The sequence below is a fragment of the Neolamprologus multifasciatus genome, unplaced genomic scaffold (assembly GCF_963576455.1).
Source record: "Neolamprologus multifasciatus unplaced genomic scaffold, fNeoMul1.2 scaffold_56, whole genome shotgun sequence".
NCBI lineage: Eukaryota > Metazoa > Chordata > Actinopteri > Cichliformes > Cichlidae > Neolamprologus > Neolamprologus multifasciatus.
This window is the reverse complement of record NW_028182011.1, coordinates 1-25,044: the sequence shown is the minus strand read 5'-3', so window position 1 is coordinate 25,044 and position 25,044 is coordinate 1. Positions and strand designations below refer to the sequence as shown.

Below are 25,044 nucleotides of genomic sequence, written 5' to 3'. Positions count from 1 at the left end.
TCCGGCGCATGTACATACCTCTAACCTTTGTGTACATGGTGTACCACCCCACAGTATGAGCTCTATAGCTATATCGTAATTATAGAAGTGGTCCAGATTTAATTCTTTTACTAAAACAAAAACTATGTAGAAATGCTATTTTCCCCATATTATTGGGTGCTCCCAGCATTTTAATGTTTGAAAGCTATTGAAACATAACAGAGCGCACCCCCTGTATCTAATTTTAAACAAATCTCAAACATATATGCAGGAAATATAGAAACCCCTCATCATGTAAATACAATAAGTGCCTATGTTTTCAGAAAAAAGAAAGAATGACAGGACTTATTGTGTCAAACAGTAAAGACTGCACCTTGAACTCTCAGGATGAACTATTCTGCTGCTCAGTTCTGCTTAAACATCCACTTGTCAAACTCATAATATAAATCATAGATTTTAAAGAAATACCTCAAATGATTTTAAGTGACACGGTGCTTTGCAGAAACTCTGCCGAATATATTAGAAATAATTTTTATTAAACTGCTGAATGAAGAAAAGTATTTGCAATCCAGATGCATGGGACACACTTAAATATTCAAACATACAAACACACTAACTTGCACTAAGCTAGCAACTTTTTTTTTTTTCCAAAGGCTCAGGTGTTTTCCAGCTCGGGGAAATTAACTGTGAGTTGTGAAGTCTGGAGCTGAGTGATCCGTCTCCTCAGCTGCATGATCTCTTCTTCCTGCTCTTCAACCCTCCTCTGCAAACCGTGGATTACCTGAGGGGGAGGAATATTCTTAAAACTGGATTGGAATTATTATGAAAACAAAAACCTCAACAACTTCAAACAGTAAAACAATCCACTCTTTACATGAGTAACTTTTATTTATTTTGTTTCCTTCAGTAAAGAAAGAAATAGTCTTTTAATTACACCATACCTTGTCTTTACTGCAGAAGAGTTCACTCTGTAGAAGCTGGCTAGCTGTGGGACGAACACTGGGTTCTTTATCTGTGAGCTTCATGATGTATTTTGTCAGAACTGGCCATCTGTGGCAGAACGAGTCAGGGATTTTCCCTTCCCTCAGGTCCCCAAGCGTCCGGACCCGCTCCATTTCGGTACCAAAAGGCTGGAATAGCTCAAGAGCCAGCACTCCGATGCTGTACATGTCAGACTGAGTGAGCAGCAAATGAAGATTCATGTTCAGCACAGTTGTTAAAAGACAACAGAAAAAAAAAAATTAATTCTAATAAAATGTTACCATTTCTAATCATAAACTGCTAACACTTCAGAATGATTTTTACATGAAAAGAAAACATGAATTATTAATAAGTAAGGTGGTCCATTACCTTTGAATTATAATTGGAGCCCTTCAGTTGTTCTGGTGCAGCATACACAAATGTGCCAACACCTGAAGTATGACTGCAATCTTGAAAACACCAGCAATGTCATTAAATAGCAAACGCTGCCATCTACTGGTGGTTCTGAAACATGCCGTGTTATGTGGGTAAACTCTTACCGCTGTAAGGAGAAGTGTTGCTTTTGAGGCCATCCGCTATGATGTCCCTGCAGGCCAAACCAAAGTCCCCAATCCGAACATGACAATCATGGCCGTGAAGAAAAATGTTCCTTGGCTGTGGGGAGAAAAAAAAAAAGGTTATAATTAAGTTCCATATGTCACTAAGGACACAGATTCTTTTATGTAAAATCGGCAATACAATAAAGACAAAAACTAAACATTCTTATGATTTGAGAGAATCTAACTTTACATAAAATGTGCAATATTTTTTCTTAAATTTTTTTCCACATAAAGGCTCTGATGGGAAAATACATTGAATAATAAATCCAGTCTGTCCCAGTGAACAAAAAGAATATATAAATAAGCAATTAAATGCAATAGAAAGCATATTTTTAATAATGGGACTATTTATACTGTATTTTGTTTTTTCCATTACTTTTCAATTGTATTCATTTTTTATTTACATTATTTGTAGTGACTTCACCTACATTTTGTCCCCATTTATTTCCCTGAACTTACTGATTTATGAGATTGCTAGACAACTGGGCCACTTGCTCAGTCTAGCTAAAGATAACTTAAAATGGAAAAATAAAATGAGAAAGTAAAAATATGAAAAATAAAACTGAAGGTAACCAAACACGGTCAATTGTTTTTCAATTTCATCCCCCACCGTCATCAAGATTTAACTTCAAGTACAGGTAAATAAAAGGTAACTATGTGATGCAAACACAGTTAGTTGCAGGAACGGATGCAGAAAGCCCCCAAAATTGGCCCCGAGTGCAGCAACAAGTTATCAGTTCAGACAGGAAGGCTGCACATCAAAGTTAGAAAAACACCAGCCACAGAAAACAGAAGTAGCTTTCGACTTCCCTTCCGCAAAGTATTGCTTCCTGATGTCTTTCTATGAAAAACATCAGTGAATTTGCAGCACCTGACCATGCTGGAGGAGCACAAGGAGTGTTTGGATAAGAGAGGTAGCATTAGCAAAATTCACAGCAATGAATATTACACAGCGGTCATGGAAGAGGACTCGCAACGCATTGAAGACTTGATTGAGAAACATGGGAGCAATTTCCTCATTGAGCCACAAGGCAAAGTGTATAAAGAAGCCTTCTGCAAGGTAAATGCAACAATGCTACCATCTTATAAAATACTCTGCAAGGATCTTTATATGCTTGCAAGCAAGTCTCACTTCACAGAAACAAAGAAAGAAAACAACTTTGATAGCAAATAAATGTCAACTGTTTATAGGCAAACAAGAAACTTAAATTTATGATTATTCCATTTCTTCTTCACTCGTTTTTCCCGGTAGGGCTTTGCTATTCTTCCCCTTCACCTGGCTTCCTCTTACAGAAAAATCCAAAGCATGCAGAGTCTTCTGTCTGCAGGAGCAGACACTGAATTGAGGTATGGATGTAAGCACTAAAACCTGACATCTAACTCAGGTAGAATCACCTAATACTTCCTGAAGCATTTGATCATCATACAATTATTTTATAGGGGGTTGAGAACAAGAAAAATAATGTACTTTCTGTTAAAAGTCTTCTGTTCTCCATGTCTTCACCTTTACCTCTGTCACAGAGATATGCTTGGTCGAACCCCGCTGCACTTGGTGATAATTGGTTGGCCAAGCATCCTGAATACGTCCCAAAAAACAGATTCCAAGTTCCAGACTAAAGTGATCGGTGTGTGTACAAAGGCAGAGGCCTGTTTAAGGCTCCTCTGTGACCATGGTGTAAACATCAATGCTAAGGTGAATTTTCCATGTAGGCAAATAGATGTCTAGCTGCTTCTTACAATCTCCTAACTTTAATGTTCAACATGCAAAAGGGCTACCAACAATGTCAAAGTCAGCATACTGTAATAAGTCTGTGGAAGTAAATTCTGCTTTAAGCTAAATACTGGTTAAATTGTGGTTCATCTGTAGGTGGAGAGAAAAGGCCACCAGACAGCTCTTCACATATCAGTACGCTACAGAGCACTATCTGCTGTCCAAATACTGGCGTGCTATGGTGCTGATGTTAATGCTGTGGATGTCAGTGGGATGGCACCTCTGCATATGGCTGCTGGGATACTGCATAAGAATATTATTGCCAGTCTGCTCAGGCATGGCGCAAATGTTAACATGGTTTGTATTGTTTGAGAATTTGATATTCAGTATTATGTTTGTTTATTTTTTTTTATCAACTGTGCTTTATGGATAATAAGACATAGGAAAAGTGAGTTATAACTGTCAACACCAACTTATCATTAATTAAATATTTACTTACAATCTTAATTACATACTCACTCAATTATATATGCTGTGGTTATAAAAAGCCCCTCCCCCCCCAATCCAAAAGCATGGATCAAGTTTGTAAAGATTCACAATGGCAGCATGTGATTCAGTTTTCCTTTAACCTTTCTGCTCTCAACACTGTTGAAATATCTTGTGTCCTTCAACAAGTCTGTATTATTCTTTTTAATAGGGAGTGCAGCACACTGGGAACACCCCTCTACACCTCGCTGCTGTGGCAATGGCTACAAAGACCACTAAAACCCCAGAAGACGCCATTAGCAGCATCACTGAGCTGCTCGAACAAGGCGCGGAGCCCAATGCAGTGAACAAGGCTGGCATGACACCTTTACACGAGGCATGTAGCATGGGAAACGAGGAGCTCGTAGACCTGCTGCTGAGCTACGGAGCTAGCATCTATAAACTAAGCGAAGCAGGGGAGAACTGTCTGTACCTTTTCCTGAACAACATGCCTAATGTGAGAAATGTTTCTCTGCTAGTGAAGCTCCTCAGCCTGACCTCACCGCTTACTGTCTACAACCAAAAAGGCCACCTGCCCTTAACCTTGACAAAACCATGTTTCTTTAAACAGAGAGACTACCTCATGAACCTAACTCGACAGCCAAGGAGACTTCAGGATATTTGTAAGAGTGACATTTATCTAACACACGTCAGAGGCAAGAGAGAAGAAATGAGGAAAATCCTTCCTGACAAGCTGTACGAATTTATCTTCAACCATTGGGAGAATGTACACAACATCTCCTTTGTGACAGACAGTGAACAGGAATATGGTAAATAATAATTTCATATTACGCCAACCTGACACCACTTCAAACTCCACCTGACTTTAAACATTTGCATCAAACCGCTGACTAACCTTAAAATAACAGAGGTGTGGATGAAAGAAAGAAAAGAAAAATCATACCTTCAGGTCCCGGTGCATGATTCCATTGGAGTGAATGTACTCCAATCCTTCAAGTATGTGTCTTAGCAGTCTGAGGGTGTGTTCAGTATCAACACAGGCATAAGGACCTGAAAACAGAAAATACATCTATTTATTCCCCTCCCCCAAGAAGATTTTCTATCTCAGAATACCCCTAAAAATATTATCTGCATATATTAGAAGCAACATGAAGCTCTGGGCTGTAAGTAATCTGAAATAAACATGAATGTATAACTGAGCAATTACATCTTGTGATTTGTTCCTCTTTGGGCTTGGCGTTCCTCTCAGAGATCCAGTCTTTTAGGGAGCGCTCACATAGTTGCATCTGGATATAAAGCATCAGGTGGAAGTGCACCTGCAGATATGCCATAACAGAAAAGTTACATCCTCTGCTTTTCTTTTTTTGCAACACAGAAAAAAAAAATCCCATTGCTCATTTCCACCTTCATGTCTATTATGTATTATAATTTATGGGCTTTACTAGCATTGCTTTGCAAGCCTATATAAAATTATCTTAAACTAGGTGTACCCTTTCAGTTTATTCCCTGATTGAAATGCACTGAGTTCGAGAGCAGTGTGCTGGAGATGATCATATTACTGATATTCAATCTCACTGACATCTGTGTGAAAACTGTGAAAAATTATAAAAATAAAATAATTATAAATATTATAATTTAGATCAGTCTGAAGCTTGAACTTATGACTTCTACATACACTTACCTCAGTATCTGAAATTAGTTTAATTAGCTTTTTTAAATCCAAGAAAGTTTGGGTTTTTTGTTTTTTTTTAAATCACCTACCTCTTTAGAAGGCCTCATTGGATGCTTCTCAGTCCACTGATGACACTCCTTGTCAATGCAGGAGTTGTTGTTTAGTTCCATGCTACTCCTACTGGACTCCTCATCCAAAACTGCTGAAGCATCCCAACCCATGGCAGGACATTTGGAGGCCTTAATGGGACCTTGCTGTCCCAGAAAAACGCAAGGGACATAGTTCTCTGGGATGCGACGCATCGTCTTGGGACACACCACCTGTCCCTCCTGGGTGGAAACTAAGGCTTTTATAGGCTGTGTGTCTCTCTGAGGTACTTTGGCACTTGAAGCAGTCTCTGCGGGTGTTTGACTGTGGCTCTGAAAAACTATAGAGGAACTGCTGCTGTTCTTCTCCCCACTTTCATCAAGGCTGTAAATGAAAGAGTCGAGATAGACTTAGTGCAAGTTCACAAACTAATTACTAGTGCTGCCTGTACATGCCTCGAGATATCTAGTCATTCACTAGTCACACAGACTTCATGCCAAGACCTGCAATAAATAGCCCACCTTTAATGGTATTTCTACACATAATCAAGAATAATGTTACTTGTGCTCTGAATTGAAGTCAGCAATTCATCCAAAGTGTTCCACTTCAAGGTAATTTTTCAAAATCAGGAGAAAATTATTAGTTTTGTCAAAATTTTCCCAAATGCTTTTAAACACAATAAGTCATGGCAGAAACCTAGTACATAAAGAAATCAACATTTTCTAGGATAAACAAACATAATGTATGTGTTACCAAGAAAACTATTTCTACGTTTGCAAAAATCCAGATTTCTTTCAGAAAAAAAAAAAGAAAAGAAAACAACATTATCAGGCTCCTGAAAAACTGACTTTTTTATTGAGCCATGGCACAAACCATTGCTGTGCAATGATGTAACTCTGTAATACTCAAAGCTTGTAAAATCAAGTTAAATCTAAGGGTTTTAGCTGTCACATGAGAAAGCATTATGCCAAAGACAAATAAAATCAGTTTAGACTTGAGAAAAGAATTGTTGATGCTTACCAAGAAGGAGATGGGATATACAAAGTTATCACAGCATTTTCAAGCGTCAAGAACTGGAGTGAAAAGCATCACCAAGAAATATAAAGAGAGTCACACAGTAAAGAACGAGCCTGGTAGAGGTAGAAAGTGAAAGATCTCAAAGACTGTGGAAAGAAAACTAGAAGGAGACATGTCTAAAGACCCCAAAACAACTGCCAAGACACCAATGAATGACTTAGCCACGTCGGCAATTGTAGACTTCAAGAAGTAATCCAATAGAGCCATACACAGAAATGGACTGTGAGGTTGCAGCCCAAGAAAAACTCAACTTCTGCATTAGAGACACCTTCAAGTCAGACTGAAGTATGCTAAGGACAACCTCAGAGATGCTGATTATGTTTCAAGAAAGAAGGGAGAGGCACACATTATAAAGAACACAATCCCCACAGAGAGAGACACCGTGGTGGGACAATTTCTCTGTTTAACAACACTTGTTAAATAATGAAAAAAATAACAGGGAGTTTAATAATGCTGTTCATAATTTGTATAGCTTATACTTGTAAAACATTTACATATGCCACAAATTTTGCACACAAAACAATGCTACTGAACTGCCTCAAATATCTGGTTTGTAATCCAGTCTTTTCTTCTGTTACCTAAGCTACTTTGCTTAGCAAGATGCATTGGCAAGATGCCTACTTGGTAGCTACTTTAAGCACCTGAGTCAACTAAATCCAGATGGCAACATTCCAACAACAGGAGGAAAGTGTGACAGTAATATGGTTAACATTATGTTTGCTTCTCTCCCATATGCCTTTGTTCACACTAACTAAATTTTAGTCAAGCAATATTCCCAATAAATCTGTTCTCATTTATACAGGTAGATTTTTCTGTTTCTGTTCAGACGACATAACAAAAATGAAACAGTCAAACAAACTCGGCTCGCTGAGACAGATTTAAACCAGAAGCCATGTTCCAAATCATGTGCCAATTTGCTGTTCATAACTAAACCCTTAATATAACAGTAATGTGGTCTGAAAGAATAACTATTAATATAATCAGCTAAAGATTACATAAGTGCTGTTTTTTTTGTTTTGTTAGGTTTTTTAAAAATTGTATAAAAACTGCACAGAGAGGACATTAGAAGCAAGAGGAAACCTTTCCGCTTATTTTAAATTGTTGTCTTTTTAGTAAACACTGACAAAAAGTTACTTTTGGCTAGTCCCTAAAGGGTTACAATGGGTAGCTCAGCATCTAATTTAGCACACCCACCCGTGGCATTTGTGTCTCCTCCCACGATAAAACCAGGAATCCTTTGTTGTTAGGAAAACGTTAAACCGTTATACTGTGGAAATATCGTGCCAACTGACCAGTCGGAACACATTAGGGTTTCAGGAAGGGAGCAAACAAACAGCATTGCACACATAAGGTGAGAAGTAATGCTGTATCCGTGTACCATCTGAAGATTAACGCCTGCAAATCTATTCTAGCACACCCTCAAAACGAAAATTTGAGCCCATAAATGAGAATAATAGTAACACTGTAATTATCAACAACCTAATAAATCACAAAACGGAAAATAATCACACTGCCTACCTGTCCTGTTGTCCAGCAGATTCTAGTGCAGGCAAGTTTGACTCAGGATCTGCAACAAAGACAGTTTACACACAAAGTCCCCATCAGCGGTCCCATCATGCATTTCTTCCAAGCAAACATGTGCAGGACAGAGTTGAAATACTCACATGCTGCAGGCTGGACATGTTCCATCCATGCGGTGTGATAGCCCACAACATTTACATGCTGCAAGCTGGACAACATTTTGACCTCCCTAAGGACCTACAGCAAGCAAAACAAGTTAAAGCGGGTACTTCATATCTCTGTATTTAAGTTACATAAGTGTTCTAATGAGAACAGCTCAGAAGGCTTACCTTCATACAGTCTTCCTTTGAAACTTTTTTGATGAGAATTTTCTTCACCGCATAATACTGTCCATCTAATTTGTTCATAACCTATCAACGATAACACAATGATTTAACTCAAATCCAGTTTTAGAATAGAATAGACCTTTCTTGTCATTGTACATGTACAATGAAATTGTGAGGAAAAATGAAAAGTTTAGAAGAGTTTCTTAAAGAATGTCGCAAAAATTACATATACCTTAAATACGTTTCCGTATGATCCTTTCCCAAGTCTACAGATTTCTTCGAACTCACTGAGATACCGTGATGTCTGCGCTTGAAACAGTCCCTCCTTAGGTCTGCTTAAGGCACAAACAGGCTTCCTTAAAAATGTACTGAAATATGCTTTTGAACACATGCATCAGAAAAAAATCCAAATACAATTTACCTTAGAGAAGGATTGTGTGCGTTTGTTCCGAGGCCCTGCAAACCAAGACGAGGATAATCACAATGATCACTCTTTGACACAGCAGGCGGCAAAGAAGGTTTATCAAAGTACAGAATTTGCTCAAAAATGTTGATTAAAACTAACATACTGACTCCAAACACGCAGTGTAGGTGCTGGCAACAGATCCACTTACCTGAGGGTAGAGTGAGGAGCTGGCAGCATTAAGCAGTTCAGTGAAGGCCCGGTTATGCTGGAGTCTGACGGTGCTGAATTCATCACTTATTGCCAGAGGTGAAAGGAGATTCATGGCAGCTAAACGCTGACCTATGACTGTGAGAGGAGCAATAAAATACTTAAACCTATGCGACACATGAACCAAATGCTAAACATGAACTGTATTTGGATTTCTCTTCTAACTAAATGTCAGTTCTTAGTATAGGATCTCGATGGCTACCTTTAAACAGCATGCGTGAGCGAGCTGGATTGCTCTCGTAAACAAAGCACAGGTGCTCGAGCAAGGACCCGAGGAGAAGGTGGTTGGGGATGGCTGAGGCAAACTCTTGGATTGACGGGTAATGCCTACCAGCCATCAACACCTCACGGTTATCGTCTGTGTCTGAAGCTAAACATAGGACAAAAAAAAAGAAAGAAAAACACTGAAAATGAGATCAAATAAGCACTTGAGAAAGCAGCTGACTGTTCTGTCAAGTTCACAGAGTAGATTTCTGACACAGCTGTCTTACCTTCTTCAATAACTTTTGCTATCATTTCTACAATGTTTCTTTCTCCTATATCCATTCTTCTGTGTGAAAACCCTTTCGGTGCAATATTAAGGCCTCAGAGCTACACTAATGATTCAACTTCAAGAAAAAATTTGCTCATCTTGTTTATGCATAAGGGGGTGTGCACAACAGTAACGCTTATCTGCCATATCCAGTGGACACAGGCCCTGCTCCACCTATCGCACAAAATGACTGAGCTTAGGAGAAGATGTGCATGTAGGGGTCTTGCATGGTCTCCGTCGTCACTCTCATTTTATAATATTGCAAAATTCGTAAACAGGGAGGGCCTGACGTGTGAAGCAAACATTAACCAGGTGTATTTTACATCCTGTTTATGTAAAGGAGGAAGGTCAGGCTAGACCTGCCTCTTTGTGACTCACTTTATTTGAAGGCTCTAAGGAGTAAATTCACATGTAAAGACTATTATTTCTCTCTGTGACACTAAGAACTAAAGGGATAGGCCATGCATAAATAGGTATGGTTGCTTTAATTCAGTCGTGCATTTCAGCTGCACAACCCCTCAAAACCCAAAACGTAAATGAGACCTCAAATATACAAATATATACGAGTGTATTTCAAAGGGTTTGGAGCCTTTCTGGTGGGGGGACAAGCACCCCTAATTTTCATCACCAAATTCTCTAAATAGCATCACAAACCTTTGCTGATGTAGGCTAGAGTGCTAAAGATTATTAGCTTTCCATAAGTCTACTGCCATATCGCTTTATGCCAGCCAAGGAGCCGGTGTAGTTTATTTTATTCACATTCTGCTCAAATTGGGCTTTATTATTTGTTTACAGCACTCCAGAGCAAGCCAGAAGGATGTTAGCTATCAACGGGCAGTTGAAGCCTATATTCAATTAGAATACTATCATAAAATGATGTAAATCCCGCTTTTATTGTTGTTGTACATTCTGTTTCACTGTCACATTTACATTTTGGTGACAGCACAAAGCCTGATAGAGGATAGAGAGGGTGAGATGGAGAGAGTGCAGGATGAAGACAGCAAAAGTAGAGAAAGCTTACATGCAGTCAAAATCAACAAAAGTTATAAAGCTAAGGTAGCTTCTTCTTTTGGCCACATTCACTGAAGTTTATTTCAAATCCTAAATCTAATACAATCACTGAGGTAAATTGTAGCATTTAACAGAATTAATTTCACTCTAAACATGCCTGCCACTATATAGCTGCCACTATACTTAAGTATAAGTGGAACTGGGTACCAGCTATCCACAATAAAGGGAGCGTTTGTATTGTTTTTTTTTAATGTCTGTACTAATTCATGCTACTTTGATTGCTTCAAGTAAAAGGAAACTCAAACAATGGATACTACAATACGTCATCCAACTAATGAGATTGCTTTTTAAGTTAACATTTTAATGCATACCCAGCTCAAATGGGTTTTGCAAAGGTGAAAAGATTGAATATGCTTGCAAGCACCATATTCAATTAATTGGAGGGTACTGTGCACGATATCATGACTGGAGGCTGAGGCTCCCAAAAGGTTTGATTCAAGAAAAGCCCCTGAATGAGAAGACTAAAGCTGATCCTTAAAATTGTTCATGCAGTTAAAATAAACGGTCTCTCTGAGGATGGCTTGTCACACGGACTCTAACTTCTTAGCTACGCCCCTGCTATATTACATAAGTAAAAATGCAGGTGTGGACTTTCGACAACTCCAAAACTCACATTTCACTCTATCAATGTGGACAACCGTCACGGACGTTTGGTTGACACCGGTGTAAACAAAACCTTTGAGTTTAGCAGTTGTAAAACACAGCAACGAAAATCTGCTTACTGTCAAACTGGACTTCGTCGTCCTCTTCAGTCGCCAAGTTTAGTAGGCTAACGATACTGTCTGCCTCCTGCCTCCGGCTGAATTTACGGTTATACCGAAGCAAAAGGCCACTGCTGCCAGAACATTCCTCCGACTGCGCGAGTCCGTTGTCGGACGGTGAGCTGTACATTTTAGTACGGGAAATAACGATGACATGACAAAATAAACGTTTAAATCACCACGCTGCCCGATAAAAATAAAATTTAAAAAGCTGTCCCATGTCTGCAATGAGATGAGTCAAACTCTACGTTAAATCCCAGTTTGTGAAAATGTACAACGGCACAAAAGCCCGAAAAGCTGTATGAAAAATGCCATAAGGTTCACCATGTAATGGATAGCCATGTTTTGCGTTCCCCAGCCTTACAGGGACCGTCTGACAATATGCGTATTAAGCCAAAAGGTTAACTTATTTATTCTATTTAATCTATGTTTTTGTAAAAAAAAAACAATTAAATTAAAATTAACATAAGCGCATTTGAAAAATATGAAACTAAAAAGTCAAGACACTGAGGTTGTCCCTGTAGTTAAAAAGTCGTCTTTTCGTTTTTAAAAACTGGATAATTGCACATTCACCCTGACACGTCACGGAGTCGATTTGGTGATGAAATAATACTAAGCTTTAGGCAACAGCTTTAAAAATACTTGCTCTAACAGTGCCATTTATTTTACTTTTTCGCTACTATTGTATTTATTTTTGAGGTTGTGTTCTTACACACTCATTATATTACTGTTTTGCTGCTTTTAATAGGAAGCTGCGCTGTTCCGCGCACACGTGACGCTCGCGAGCAATCTGCGCAGTTCGCGCGGGACTTGCTTTAGGTTTGTGTTTACAGCATGGTGTCGGGTAGTGGATGTACTGGCAAGCAGTGCCAATGATACTATTTGACAGAAGGGACGGCAGGGACTAACTATTCAGTGTTTTACAGAAAAAACTAATTTAAACTCTCAAGTCACTCCACTCTTAGAGGATGTCTGATGCATGGTAAGCTAGCGAGAGCATTTGTTCATATGGATATGTTTGTGTTTTTTAAACTTTTGTTACCTTGTACACTGGAATTCAACATTGCTTTTCTTTGCTGCAGCTCTGAACCTGCCGGGGCCATCAGAGCTATTGATAAGCACTCGGTGCATCAGATTTGCTCAGGACAGGTGGTGCTGACTTTGGCCACTGCTGTCAAAGAGTTGGTGGAGAATAGCATTGATGCAGGAGCCACCAACATTGGTAATTAAATATTTACTCAAAGTATTTTTCGATAGAGTCCCCTGTTTGCTTAATAATACTGTTTTGCATTGTTAGATATAGTTTAATGTATCACATGTTTGCATGCTGCAGATGTCAAGCTGAAGGAGAGTGGAGCTGAACAAGTGGAGGTGGCAGACAATGGCAAAGGTGTTGAGGAGGCCAACTTTGAAGGACTGAGTAAGTGTCACCTTTGTATCTGTGTAATTAGACAATATCTGCCTGTGCTTGTTTGTTAAGAAGAAATCATCTGTGTGTTCCACAGCACTGAAGCACCACACATCAAAGCTGAGGGATTTCTCTGACCTCATCCACGTGGAAACATTTGGGTTCAGAGGTGAAGCCCTGAGCTCTTTATGTGCTCTGAGGTAAAGTATTTAAAGTTCTGCGGTAATTTTAGATATAAAACTAAATTATTTGCCAGCTACAATTTGCTCTTGCTCCTTATCGTAGTGACTTAAGTGTCATTACCTGCCACGAGTCCAGCCAGGTGGGCACAAAGTTGGTTTTTGACCACAAAGGCCACCTAGTGCAGAAGACCCCTCATCCTCGGCAACAGGGCACCACGGTCAGCCTGCAGCAGCTCTTTTCCACCCTGCCTGTTCGACACAAGGAGTTTCAACGCAATATTAAGAAGGTCGGGCATTCAGTCATCTCTTTCATTGTCTTTCTTCACATACTGAGTTTTCCAAAAGTGGGGTTCAGGTGCCCCCTCTGTGAATCGCCACCTTATCGCGGTGGAGGGGTTTGTGCGTTCCGGTGATCCCAGGAGTTATGTTGTCAGGGGCAGTTTGTCCCTGGTAGGGTCTCCCAAGGCAAATTGGTCCTGGGTGAGGAGCCAGACAAAGAGCGATTCTAACAACCCCTATGAAGTCCAAAAAAAATCAAGGGTTAAAAACTCAGGGTTACCAGGGTTCCACCCGTGAGCCAGTCCCAGTGGGGTGAGCGGTGATCAGGGACAAGGTCCTGGTGTGTTGATCCGTGGCTTTCAAAACTAGCTTGTGGTACGTGGTATGTTACATCTCTCAGAGATAGGCTGGTTCGCCTCAACATACAACCCGGACTCCAGAGCCAGTTTCCTGGGCTTTGTTCTACTCTGGAGTTGTCCTAGATGAGAGGCGGCGGCAGGAATGGGTATTTTCTATGCCAAGTTTAACTTTAAAGTAACAAATTAGATCAACAATGTCAACAGACCTTAATAACGGCTATTATCTTGTTCTGTGTTTTTAGGAGTATGCCAAAATGATACATGTGCTGCAGTCCTACTGTATCATTTCTACAGGAGTGCGCATTACCTGCTCCAACCAAAATGGGCAGGGAAAGCGCAGCACCGTCCTCAGCACTAGTGGCAGCCAAAGTATGAGAGACAACATTGGAGCCATATTTGGACCAAAGCAGGTTAATATGCTGTTGCTAATAACAACAAAGCCACTGGCCTGATACTTCATAAAAGAGGCTCGTCAAAAAGCAGTTCATGTGCTTGCTAAATGTTTTATTTCATTTTTTTTTTTTTTTCTGTGATTATGTGCTGGCTGTACATCTTGCAGCTGCAGAGTCTTCTACCTTTCCAGCAAGTTTCTCCCACTGAAAATGTTGTTGAAGAATATGGACTCAAGGATGCAGATCTACCCAAACAGCTTTTCTCGTGAGTGTTTTATAGGAAGACCTTTTTGCACAATTCTTGTTATTATTCAAGTTCAATTCTTGTTATTCTTTTTTATAATTATTATTATTTTGTTTGTTTTTGACAGGATCACAGGTTTTGTGTCTCAAGGTGACCACGGTGTTGGGAGAAGCACCACAGACAGGCAGTTCTTTTTCATTAACAATCGGCCTTGTGACCCCCTGAAGGTAATTCCTGCTGAGTGGCTTTATGAGGAGGTGTCAGAATTCATCATTCCTGCCTGACCTCTGGTTATTCTCACCCTGCAGGTGACCAAACTCGTAAACGAAGTGTATCACATGTACAACAGACATCAGTATCCATTTGTTGCCTTGAACGTAGCTGTTGCTTCAGGTGAGAAAATGGGGATTAATCAAGCTGATGTAATTTATGGACACCGCTTGATTTCCCTGAGTGCATGTGCGTTGTGTTTTCAGAGTGTGTGGATGTGAATGTAACCCCGGACAAGCGACAGATTTTCCTTCAGGAGGAGAAACTCCTGTTGGCTATTCTGAAGACCTCTCTCATCGCCATGTATGAGGGTGGAGTCAATAAGATAAGCCTGAACTATACACCTGCACCCAGCACCAGTAAGAATACACCTTCACATGTGGACCCTCATATCTTCACATTAATAATACGGTAAAATAGCAACACTGAGAGGTTTTTAGGAATATTGCGCTTACTGGTTAGTAATGTAAGGGAAGGAGGAAATAACGCCATGGTTATGATTTAATTAAGTGTGGGAGCATGAGAGCTACATAGTATTTATCTTCTAATAATGCATGGCCACGTGTAGAATCTTTTCACAAAATCTGTTTACTTTATGGGAGAAGTCCATAAAGTATTACAAAGTATTATCAAATGAAGCATGGATTCATATATTATTTTCAGTTTTTTATTTTATAAGTATTTGTTACAGTTACTTCATGGGATATCATAGCATATGGTCCATATGCCAGGTTTAATCAAATCAGCACATTTTGTGTTCAGTATTTAATTATCCCTTTTCCAATGAATGGTATTTTTATTAGCTGTTCTTAAAAGTTTCATTTTGTTTCTGTGCTTCTTCATAGATGCAACATCAACATCTGAACCTTGCCGAACTGTCTTGTCTAACGAGAACAAGGCAGAACGTGAGGAGGACACAGAATCTGTTATTCTGAGCCCAAAGTCATCCCTGAATCTGGCCGGCCTAAAAGCTGCTTTTTCAAGTCATTACAGTTCCAGTTCTGGGAAGTCGAGTAAGGAAAAAGCTTCCGGCAGTGGCACAACACAGAAAACACTGCAGTCTTTTTTTAAGGATCCTGTAAAAACTTCTTCCTGCAACTCACGTTTAAAATCTCCATTAAAATACACAAGACAGCTGGATAAATGCTCGTCGGCAGGGAAGTCGGTGCTAGATGGGTTTAGGTACCGAATGATGTCCTGCAAGGACACTGATTCTCAAAAAGACAGTGCTGGGTCCAGTTGTAACACAGCTGAAGCAAAACCCGATATTCAGTGTTCTGACCTGGAGTCCAGTCCTCCAAAAGTGGACAGAACGAGTGTTAATAATGAAACTTTTAAAGAGACATCAGGCAACAGTCACACTGTTCCCGAAGATCCAGAGTTAGAGACTGAAGCATGCACTCCTTATGAGGACTCTGCTGTCAGCCCAGAGGCCAAGAGGGCCAGGAAAGACGATCCACATTTCCCTTCAGAAGAAGAATCCAGCACTTTTTCAAACGCTGGTGAGAAACCTCCCTTGACAGTGGATGCTCCAGTCTGCCTGCAGAGGAGGACTGTGCATCTTCAGTTCTCTTTAGCAGAGCTTGCAAAGAAGACGAGGAAGTTACAGGACCAGCAGAAACAAAGGGCCGGGGAAGAGCTGCTGTACAGACGCTTCAGAGCCAAGATCAATCCAGGAGAAAACCAGAGTGCAGAAGAAGAGCTCAAGAAGGAGATCAGGTAGATTTTAGAGGTATGGACTTAACTGTCGGTGTGTAATTTTCAAACAAATAATTAAAAGAAAAATGTTTTTAATCCCTTCAGTAAAGAAATGTTTAAAGAAATGGAGATCATCGGTCAGTTTAACCTGGGCTTCATTATCACAAAACTCAAGTCGGACCTTTTCATGATTGACCAGCATGCCACAGATGAGAAGTACAACTTTGAGATGCTACAGCAGCACACCGTACTCCAAGGGCAGAAGCTCATTGTGTAAGAGTGTAAATCACTGAGTAAAACCGTGTTTGGAATGTTTCCAATGGCAATCCGAGTATGTTTTTATTTATTTATTTTTTTCTGTTTGCAGCCCACAAAAACTTCACCTCACTGCAGTCAGTGAGAACGTACTCATGGAGAACATCGAGATTTTCAGGAACAATGGCTTTGAATTTCTGGTTGATGAGGACGGTAATACAATTTACACCAGGGATTAAAAGTGATCTGATTATTTTGACAGTTACAAATATGAAGCTTATATTTGTTGTTTATTTTTTGGGGACTGCAGCTCAGGTGATGGAGAGAGTGAAGTTGGTCTCACTGCCCACCAGTAAAAACTGGACATTCGGTCCATCAGACATCGAAGAACTGATCTTCATGCTGAGCGACAGTCCAGGGGTTATGTGTCGACCATCCAGAGTCAGGCAGATGTTCGCCTCCAGAGCTTGTCGGAAATCTGTGAGTTTATATCACTGTGATGTTGTTTTTAAGTGCTCGCTCAAGTTTTGCCTGGATAGTCATAGACTGCAGCATTGACTGTATATAAAGGATGGACGTGGCCACTTATTGGTTTCTAAAGTCCACTTTTGAAGCCTTGATTTCTAGATTGTTTTGCCCATCGTGATATTACGTTTTTTTGGACTCAGAAATGATATTCATCTTTGAGGAAGCTTGATTTGGAAAGCTACATACATAAACTATATGGTATGATACACCCTGTTAGTAATGCTGGTAATTTGTAGTTATCTAAGATCTTTTAAAAATGTAATTATAGGGAAATTGCATAGCATATTATTTTGAAAATGCCTTTTGATACATTTTCTGCTCATCAGGTGATGATCGGCACTGCTCTGAGTGTTAATGAGATGAAGAAGCTCGTGGTTCACATGGGGGAGATCGAGCATCCATGGAACTGTCCTCACGGCAGGCCAACCATGAGGCACCTCGCTAACCTGGACGTAATCTCACAATACTGAGTCTGCAAAAGAAGGAACTGTTGGAGTAACTGATTTAAGATAACTCAAATGTGTCCTCACTCCAGATTACTTCTGTCAAACCACTCTTACGGTATATTGTAGAGTTAAATGGTTTGTTATTGATTTAATGTCATGTTTAGTTGTGTTTAGATTTTAAAAATGTATATTACATATTATATTTTTTTTATTTTAACATACACTACACAGAACAATAAAAAAAGATACTTGAAAAATATATGTATTCTGTCTCTGTTACTTTAAATCATTTATTTACAGGTTTGCATTGTGTTGTGTTGACTGAATGGGTCTGCTACCTGAGTGAGGTCAACCAAGATTCACTCCTTATTCTGGGTTTCAAGGTAAATGCAGAAAAGCAAACGCTCTGTAAATATCGTCATTTTAGGACCACAAGATTTGAGATCGTTTCATCAGCCACTGGATTTGTAAACGTTATACACATCAGACTATCTGAATTTCCAGTAGCAAATGCCGATTTAAGATTAGCAGAAGTAATTTAATAATGGAAATAATGTATTTTCCTTTACTTTGAAATCCATAATGAGTGTTTAATGACGCTTGAAAGTGTTCGACTGCTGTATCTGGAAAATATGTTTTATTATTTACTTATTTGCGCTCACAAAATGCCTTTTATTAAGGTTATCGTAAATACTAGATCAGTGGCGCATTCAAAGCCCACCAGGTCATGGTGTGACCAAGGATTAGCCATGAAAACACAAATGAAGGCTTTCTTTCAGGCTTCCGTAGTTGTAAGCGTCCGTTGCCATGGTTAAGTTCCTATTCCCAGCTTGTGCAGTACTTGAGTGCACTAAAAGAGGCTTAGGAAAATGTTTGATTGGGAAAAATAATAATAAAAAGGGAAAACGATAACAGTTGGGTATGACATCAAAAACGGAGGAGGGTAGACGATCTTAAAAGTCGATGACGATGAGCCAAATCAAGCTCCAGAATCATCCTGACAGGGACGAGCAGCCCGAGGACGATGGCAACTATGAGCTTCCCCCACTTGTTATCTTAACTGAACAGAGGTAAATTGTTACTCACGACATTAGTTATGTGAATAATTGTTTTTAAAGAACGTATAAGTTACTCAGGGTCGTGAGTAACCTGTGTACAATCAGAGCTGGATGTGAGGTTTGGTGTCTCTGACAGATATGAAGGGGAAACCTGTGAAGGGCAGTTTCATGGACAAGGTGTAGCTTATTTTGAAGGAGGCCATGTGTACAAGGTACAGCTTTACAAATGAATTTCAAATACAAATAATGACCTAATTTCATAAATCAATTAAGAATTTATTATATTATAATATATTTTGAAATGTGTTTATATCCTTCCAAAAAAAATGCATCAAACAAATAAAAAAATGTATGTTTGAACTGTATTTTTGTGAAGGGCATGTTTTCCAAAGGACTTATGGATGGATTCGGCATATTCACACAGGCAGCTGGACTAAAATATGAGGTAGCATACAGAAATTATGCATTAAATTAACTAACTGTACAGTATCCTTTCTTAAGCAGGGTTTTTGAAAAGTCAATGTATATGTAACATTTCTAAAAACAGCCATCCTTTATATACACACTCATAAAAATACAGGTCAGTAAGGTGTAATGAAATATAATGTGGAGGCAAAGTCTTTGATAAAAGAATGCAGGCAAAATACTGAATTGAATTTATCTAATAGGGAGAGTTTGTACGCAATATTCCCATGGGCCAGGGCACTTATACATGGCCAGATGGCAGCACCTATAAGGGGGAGGTTTACAACGGTATACCACATGGGACAGGAACCTACAAATGTACCCAAAACAGCTTGTTTTACAGCGGGCAGTGGCATCAGGGCAAGAGACATGGAAAGGTATGATTTACCATTGATTTTGTCATTTTTTTAGGAATTTGTTTGTCTCTTTTTAATTGGTCTCGTTTGTGCTAGGGTATGGCGTATTATAACGAGGAAAAAAACTCTTGGTACAAAGGAGATTGGGTGAGGAACAACAGAGAAGGATGTGGACTGAGATGGTATGCATCAAGTGAATATATCTCCTCATCTGGTGTTGTATTTGAATTACCCTGCAATAACATCTGTTCCTGATAGCTACCCTTCTGGGAACACTTACTCTGGTGAGTGGAAGACCAACCAGAGGCATGGAAAAGGCACGATGCGGTGGCTGAATCTGGGACAGAAGTATGTTGGGGCATGGCAGGATGGAGTGCAGGTATGAAAGAAAACCCTAATTTAATTATATATGAAGTTATAAAGCTTAAAAAAATGTAACTGTCTTGAATCAGATTTATGTTTTGGTTGCTCCTGCGGCAGCATGGCCAAGGTACACATGTCTGGAATTTAAGGCGAAAAGATGGATCCCAGTATTCCCAGAGCAATCGATACACAGGGGAGTTTGCTCAGGGTCAGAGGCATGGATGGGGAACCTTTTACTACGCTGGTGGTGCGATCTATGAAGGAGAATGGAAGAACAATAAAAAGCACGGGCAGGTGTGTTTCACTGTCAGCTGGAAAAAGTTTAGAGAAATCCACAGTATGCTTTCTTACTGATTTATTAAAAGTGCAGAATGAATCAACTCTGATTGTAAAATTCAGAAAAATGTCACCTTTGTCAGGGAAAATTCACACTGACTGACGGGCGTGCATTCGAGGGACACTTTGTGGATGACCAAATTATCACACCCAACCTGAGAGCACATAGTGCTCCTCTCGGTAAGGAGCAACAGTATTCAAGAGTATGTTCAAAATAAAAAAGGAGGAAATAAGCAATCCTGCAGTCTTGAAATCCTTCTGAAATTTCTCATAGGTGTGTTCCCGCTGTCACATAGTAACTCATCTTTACTGGGACCAGACATGGCTCTGAACATTGACTGTCTCCTGGACATGATCCCGGAAAGAAAACGTGACACAGAGCGCAAGCAGGTCAGTCCTCAGCCCAGCGTCCTCATTTACAGCCGTGTTCCCACCCTGAAACTGTGCATCATGTGTAACAGGTGGAGTTTGTGGTGCTGAGGCAAGAAAGAGAGCTGAGGTCAATTTGTAGTTTCTACAGCAGGCTTGGTTATGCCTGCTCCCCGGAGAACACCCTCCTGCTGTCCCGTCTTCAGTTCTGGCGCCTGCTCAAAGACTGTAACATTCATCACCGCGGCATAACTCTGACACAGATAGACCGTCTTATCAGAGGTGAAAGGGACTGCTCCACAACAGACACTGAATGATCCTCTGAGAGTATTTATAGGTTATTTTAACCGCTTTCACTCTGTGTGTTTCAGAGGATGTTGATCCAGCAGAGATACACTCGCCTTTCACGCCTGTGCTGCTTCGCAAGCTCATCAGCAATCTTGTCATTGTGGCCCACCACATCCACAGTAAAGACATGGTGTAAGGGAACCTGTTCCTACCTTTATCAGAAGATATCACAATGAAACTGCCTGGGGTGTCCCCTGATGACAGCTGCAGAGATTGGGAAACTTAATAAAATCAGTTTGTTTATACTCAAGAAAACTTTGTTTAATCGGGATTAATCGTGATCAATTATCTGTAATAATTCCTTTTTTTCTCTATTTACAGGTCACCAAAGTACCTTCTGGCTGCCTGTTTTTCCAAACTGATGATAGATGACATTCTTCCAAATGCTAAGAATGTAAAAGGTGCTTTCACATGCTACAGACTCAATTGTATGTGATTCATTTAAATTGTATTTCACTAGCTGGTGAACTTCAGAGACAATCCATTCATCAGCGGTACTGCTAGGTAACAGCAAACTACACTGTAATCAGAACTAAAAGAGCAAATCGGTGAAAGAAAAGTTCAGTTACTACTAATGTTTTGGTTTAGAAGTTTGTTGGTTCCTCACTTGGGTTTCTTCACAGGTTTTGATACTCCTGTAGAAACCTGATGTTGTAGTGTTTAACACTCTTGCTTAATACAGTATGTAGTACTAACTGTTCATTAACAATAGCTGCGTCTGTCCAGGCTTTCTGTTTAGGCAGCCAGATGTTGGAGTGGTGGCTATGAACTATATGAAGAGGTGCTGGGAAGTCTTTCAGCTTTTCTGCACAGCCACCAGGGATGAACAGACCATGACCTGCCGTCACCTGCTGTGGATGTTCAAGGTGCAACAAACTGTAACACTTTTCTTTGCTGGTATAAATAGTACATTACATTTTTGCTGCCTGTTTCATCAGTGCAACCTAAAAGCTTCTCAGTATTAAATGATTACTGCTGCTCTAGTCCCTCTTTCCCTTCACTCCCAGCTGGTCATGGCAGGTGGCTCTTCCTCCTGGTTCTGCTGGAGGTTTCTTCCTTCCTGTTAAATGGGAATTTTTCCTTCCCACTTTAACCAAGTGCTTGTTGTTAGGCGTTATCTGATTGTTTGGGTTAACCCTGTATTATTGCAACGTCTTTTCCTTATATTATAAAGCACACAGAAACAACTGTTGTTGTAATTTGGCACTATATAAATAAAACTGAATGAAAGTTTTATGTCCCAGATTTGACATTAATACAATACTTTAAAAAAATTAAAGTGGATTTATGGTCAAACAAATCTGATTTAAATGTCTTTATCAACAACAACAGCAGATAGGATGAATGGCATGCCTATTTATCATGAAAACAATTAATCACAGTTAAAACCTCCTGTTGTAACCACTTGCAGGATCTCCATTTGTTGGACCATAAGCTGACCACAAGGAGGTTATTGGAGATTATCAATACAGAAAGCCACAACCCCAACAACCTTTCGGCCAGTGTTGATCTGGAGGTCTGTTTACATCAGTAAACTCATTCAGCTGTTTTTTGGTGCAATATTCTCTTTTTGAATCATGAGAGCTGTTGTTCTGTTCTTTCGATTGCAGATTACGTTCCTCGAGTTTTTTGAGGTGCTTCTGGGCTGCGCAGAAGTTTCATGTGAGCAGGTTTCTGAAACACTGAAGGAGGACCATAGGGTTTCTGGGTCCAACACTGAAACCAAGAAGGATTCGCCTGAGGTGGACGTCAGTGAAGAGATGATACAGACAAAAAAGAGCCCCTTCCAATTGGTCAGATCCTGTCTCAACGCTTTCATAATCTCTGTATCTGCTAACCTTGTAATGTCATGTCACAAGTAAAATATTTAGTTGTTCAAACATATTAAGGACCAAACATATTTTTGCAAGCTGTGACATAATTAGATATTTTAAAATTAAGGAGCTCCTGTATTTTTTCACTATTCATTTACTTTCAGTGTTACTCATTTTTCCTTCTGGCAGTTTTACTAGCCGATACAGGCCAGTATTGGTTGACAAAACAACCAACACTATATGCAAAAAGATGACTGGGGCTGCATCTGGAATATGCCACAAAACTGGCAGTAACTTTGCTAAAATCTTTAATAAGATGAAATCCCATCTTTATTGCAGACTGGGATTTCCAGTGCTCAGGATGGAAGTCAGTGGGATGTCAAGACGGAAGCCAACGAGATACCCAAGCCTGCAGGTTTGGTTTATCATTTCAGTGTATGCATGCCTGTGTGTGTATATATGTGCATAGATAGGACTTCAGTCCTTCTAGAAGCAGGTCTTATCTTGCCTGGGCAGGGTTTTTTTTTGGAAGAACTTAAACCAATAACCTTTCATTTCAGTGGTGACTGGGATGTAAACCAAGTCCATGACTTTGCCTTGAAAATGCTTAAATGGTTTGCAGACTGACCACCTAAAAAGGCTTAAATTTGTTTCCCTTGATGTCATTCTTCTGTCATCATTACAGATTCAAAATTTCCTAGACCCAAAGTTTTACATGAGAATGGTTCAGAAAATGAAGGGACATTTATTGTATTCAATGTAAGCTAGACATGCCCAGTAAATACACACTTCACAAATCACATGATATTTAGAACTGGTTTGTACTTTCAAATTCTCAGAATGATTGTGTCAGAACAAAAATGCCTAACATGTTTATTTCCTTTAGAGTACACAGACGACCCTGGAGGTGAAATCATGCGCAGACCAGCAGAAAACACTAAAGACCGCAAATTGGAACTTAAGATGAAGACTGTCGATGAATTCTTCAACCACTTTTTCTTCCCAGCATCTGACTATTACCAGTTAGTGACAAGAAACATAATGGAAGAAAAGCACCACCCAGAATCTCAGAGACAGATTGCTCTAGATAAGATGAAACAAAAGCCAAATAATGCTGTCAAAACAACATGCAGCTAACATGTCCTTAGTTTTGTTGGTTCAGTTTAGAGCATTATGAAGTGAAAATATTAATACAATGACCTCACACACGTTGTACTCCATTATTAAGGAGACATGCAAGTAAAGGGCTGGTTTCATGAAAAAGCTTCAAATTTTCCAAGTTGCCACTTTGCAACAAAGATTTTGTGACTGCATCTCTTCTCAGATGAAATGCCCCCCCCCCCTCCTTAGCAAACCCCCCCCCAGAAAATTGATGAATACAAGATGAAACAAACTGTTCTGTTTGTGTATCCTGTTTTAACAAATAAAAGCAGTCAGTAATAACAGCGTTGAGCATTTTCTTCATTTGTGATTGGATATAGATAGAGTTCTTTATTGGTTGTAACCAAAACTTTAATTAGAACTTTGTGTGAGAAAACTTTTCTACTCATCTAGGAACGTCAAAAATATTTTTTTAATACAAAAAAACAGTGTAAAGTTGCTAAAACAAGTAAAAAAAAAAACAACAAAAAAAAAACAACAACAACAACAACAACAACAACAACAAAAAAAAAAAAAAAAAAAAAAAAAAAAACACTTCTCTTTACTTTCTTCAGTCTCTTTACTGAATGTTAGGAGGGGTGAAGACCAAGAGGTCACTTGGACAGACTGACTGGCGTATCTTGTCCTTCGGGTCTGGGGTGAAGAGAAGCAAGGCAGACTTTGCTGTCTGTACCTAAAGAATAAAGGGGAAAAAAAATCAAAAGAAAAATCACAAAGACAATTTTGGACAAAACATTAGGCAATATATATACTTAAACACTCCATAAAACCCTAGTGTTTAGAAGAAAAGTGGAAAAACTTTGACCTGTCGTGAGTGAGGAGTTAACACCGAAGACACCGCTGGCAGTGCTGTCATGACAGAAGTGAGCAAAAGAATGAATAAAACGGTGAAAGTGTGTAGTTTTTAAAATGTGGTGACCAAAAAAAACAAAAACCCCAACACTTCAACATAAAAATCTCTCTCATCATCTCTCATTAGTTAGTGTTGCCAAGTTATAAAACATTAGTCTTACCAGACTCTTTCTCAGTAAGAAAGTTCATAGGTTGTCTTCTAGGACTCTCCATTGCTACATCCACTGCCATGGGTGACAGTGTCTGTCGCAACTGTGTCCCTTGGTGACAGGCTGCATCTGTCTGAGGACTGGAGGTATCTCTCAAAATCCAGTCCAGAAATTTCCTAAAATTACAAGAGAATAATATATTCATTACATGGCTAAAAAACACCCCCCCCCCCCCC

General features: G+C 39.6%; 4 protein-coding genes and 1 long non-coding RNA gene across 11 annotated transcripts; 3 read left to right on the top strand and 2 right to left on the bottom strand.

The window, feature by feature from the left end:
* Nucleotides 1-115: 115 nt before the first annotated feature.
* Nucleotides 116-11,824, bottom strand: LOC146490200 (eukaryotic translation initiation factor 2-alpha kinase 1-like). Of its 4 annotated transcripts, XM_085153404.1 has the most exons (16): nt 11,438-11,824; nt 9,604-9,675; nt 9,315-9,482; nt 9,054-9,190; nt 8,861-8,895; nt 8,672-8,771; nt 8,443-8,523; nt 8,257-8,350; nt 8,111-8,159; nt 5,518-5,899; nt 4,964-5,072; nt 4,700-4,806; nt 1,500-1,614; nt 1,330-1,409; nt 921-1,154; nt 116-760 (listed from the first exon to the last, which is right to left on the bottom strand). In XM_085153404.1, the coding sequence occupies exons 1-16, from the start codon at nt 11,604-11,606 to the stop codon at nt 635-637; spliced, it is 2,058 nt and encodes a 685-aa protein (XP_085009530.1). In that variant the 5' UTR covers nt 11,607-11,824; the 3' UTR covers nt 116-634. The 4 variants fall into 4 exon arrangements, with proteins under 4 accessions (XP_085009530.1, XP_085009526.1, XP_085009527.1 ...); XM_085153400.1 differs by lacking the exon at nt 9,604-9,675 and having other exon boundaries at nt 8,672-8,774; XM_085153401.1 differs by lacking the exon at nt 9,604-9,675.
* Nucleotides 2,220-4,575, top strand: LOC146490201 (ankyrin repeat domain-containing protein 61-like). 2 transcript variants are annotated; one of them, XM_085153406.1, is made up of 6 exons: nt 2,220-2,619; nt 2,812-2,906; nt 3,081-3,252; nt 3,427-3,627; nt 3,968-4,252; nt 4,367-4,575. In XM_085153406.1, exons 1-6 carry the CDS (start codon nt 2,437-2,439, stop codon nt 4,571-4,573), a joined length of 1,143 nt encoding a protein of 380 aa, XP_085009532.1. In that variant the 5' UTR covers nt 2,220-2,436; the 3' UTR covers nt 4,574-4,575. The 2 variants fall into 2 exon arrangements, with proteins under 2 accessions (XP_085009532.1, XP_085009531.1); XM_085153405.1 differs by having other exon boundaries at nt 2,222-2,619; nt 3,968-4,575.
* Nucleotides 11,825-11,899: 75 nt separating the features above from the next.
* LOC146490199 (mismatch repair endonuclease PMS2-like) lies at nt 11,900-17,794 on the top strand. Its single transcript, XM_085153397.1, has 15 exons — nt 11,900-12,458; nt 12,559-12,698; nt 12,810-12,896; nt 12,982-13,084; nt 13,170-13,353; nt 13,947-14,114; nt 14,264-14,361; nt 14,468-14,567; nt 14,649-14,733; nt 14,817-14,969; nt 15,456-16,329; nt 16,414-16,581; nt 16,676-16,776; nt 16,874-17,043; nt 17,418-17,794. The coding sequence occupies exons 1-15, from the start codon at nt 12,445-12,447 to the stop codon at nt 17,559-17,561; spliced, it is 2,589 nt and encodes an 862-aa protein (XP_085009523.1). The 5' UTR covers nt 11,900-12,444; the 3' UTR covers nt 17,562-17,794.
* A 528-nt stretch (nt 17,795-18,322) lies between these two features.
* Nucleotides 18,323-24,091, top strand: LOC146490198 (radial spoke head 10 homolog B-like). Of its 2 annotated transcripts, none has more exons than XM_085153399.1 (17): nt 18,323-18,607; nt 18,732-18,807; nt 18,972-19,040; nt 19,264-19,437; nt 19,513-19,598; nt 19,675-19,795; nt 19,897-20,073; nt 20,199-20,295; nt 20,390-20,505; nt 20,577-20,766; nt 20,856-20,964; nt 21,154-21,233; nt 21,559-21,698; nt 22,244-22,348; nt 22,443-22,580; nt 22,986-23,061; nt 23,533-24,091. In XM_085153399.1, exons 1-17 carry the CDS (start codon nt 18,501-18,503, stop codon nt 23,781-23,783), a joined length of 2,112 nt encoding a protein of 703 aa, XP_085009525.1. In that variant the 5' UTR covers nt 18,323-18,500; the 3' UTR covers nt 23,784-24,091. The 2 variants fall into 2 exon arrangements, with proteins under 2 accessions (XP_085009525.1, XP_085009524.1); XM_085153398.1 differs by having other exon boundaries at nt 22,443-22,625.
* Nucleotides 24,092-24,093: 2 nt separating this feature from the next.
* Nucleotides 24,094-25,033, bottom strand: LOC146490197 (uncharacterized). Of its 2 annotated transcripts, XR_014872935.1 has the most exons (3): nt 24,821-25,017; nt 24,613-24,656; nt 24,094-24,480 (listed from the first exon to the last, which is right to left on the bottom strand). It is a non-coding gene; the product is annotated as an uncharacterized LOC146490197 (long non-coding RNA). The 2 variants fall into 2 exon arrangements; XR_014872936.1 differs by lacking the exon at nt 24,613-24,656 and having other exon boundaries at nt 24,821-25,033.
* Between the last annotated feature and the right edge of the window lie 11 nt (nt 25,034-25,044).

Coding starts and splice junctions, on each gene's coding strand:
- LOC146490201 (XM_085153405.1), top strand. CDS start 2,437: ATGCTGGAGGAGCACAAGGAGTGTTTGGATAAGAGAGGTAGCATTAGC. Junction 3,253..3,426: donor GTGTAAACATCAATGCTAAG/GTGAATTTTCCA, acceptor GTTCATCTGTAG/GTGGAGAGAAAAGGCCACCA. Junction 3,628..3,967: donor ATGGCGCAAATGTTAACATG/GTTTGTATTGTT, acceptor TCTTTTTAATAG/GGAGTGCAGCACACTGGGAA.
- LOC146490200 (XM_085153404.1), bottom strand. CDS start 11,606: ATGTACAGCTCACCGTCCGACAACGGACTCGCGCAGTCGGAGGAATGT. Junction 9,191..9,314: donor CTCACGCATGCTGTTTAAAG/GTAGCCATCGAG, acceptor CTCCTCTCACAG/TCATAGGTCAGCGTTTAGCT. Junction 5,900..8,110: donor TCTGCTGGACAACAGGACAG/GTAGGCAGTGTG, acceptor TTTCATTTACAG/CCTTGATGAAAGTGGGGAGA.
- LOC146490198 (XM_085153398.1), top strand. CDS start 18,501: ATGACGATGAGCCAAATCAAGCTCCAGAATCATCCTGACAGGGACGAG. Junction 18,608..18,731: donor GTTATCTTAACTGAACAGAG/GTAAATTGTTAC, acceptor TGTCTCTGACAG/ATATGAAGGGGAAACCTGTG. Junction 19,041..19,263: donor CAGCTGGACTAAAATATGAG/GTAGCATACAGA, acceptor TTTATCTAATAG/GGAGAGTTTGTACGCAATAT.
- LOC146490199 (XM_085153397.1), top strand. Junction 13,354..13,946: donor TTCAACGCAATATTAAGAAG/GTCGGGCATTCA, acceptor CTGTGTTTTTAG/GAGTATGCCAAAATGATACA. Junction 14,362..14,467: donor CTACCCAAACAGCTTTTCTC/GTGAGTGTTTTA, acceptor TGTTTTTGACAG/GATCACAGGTTTTGTGTCTC.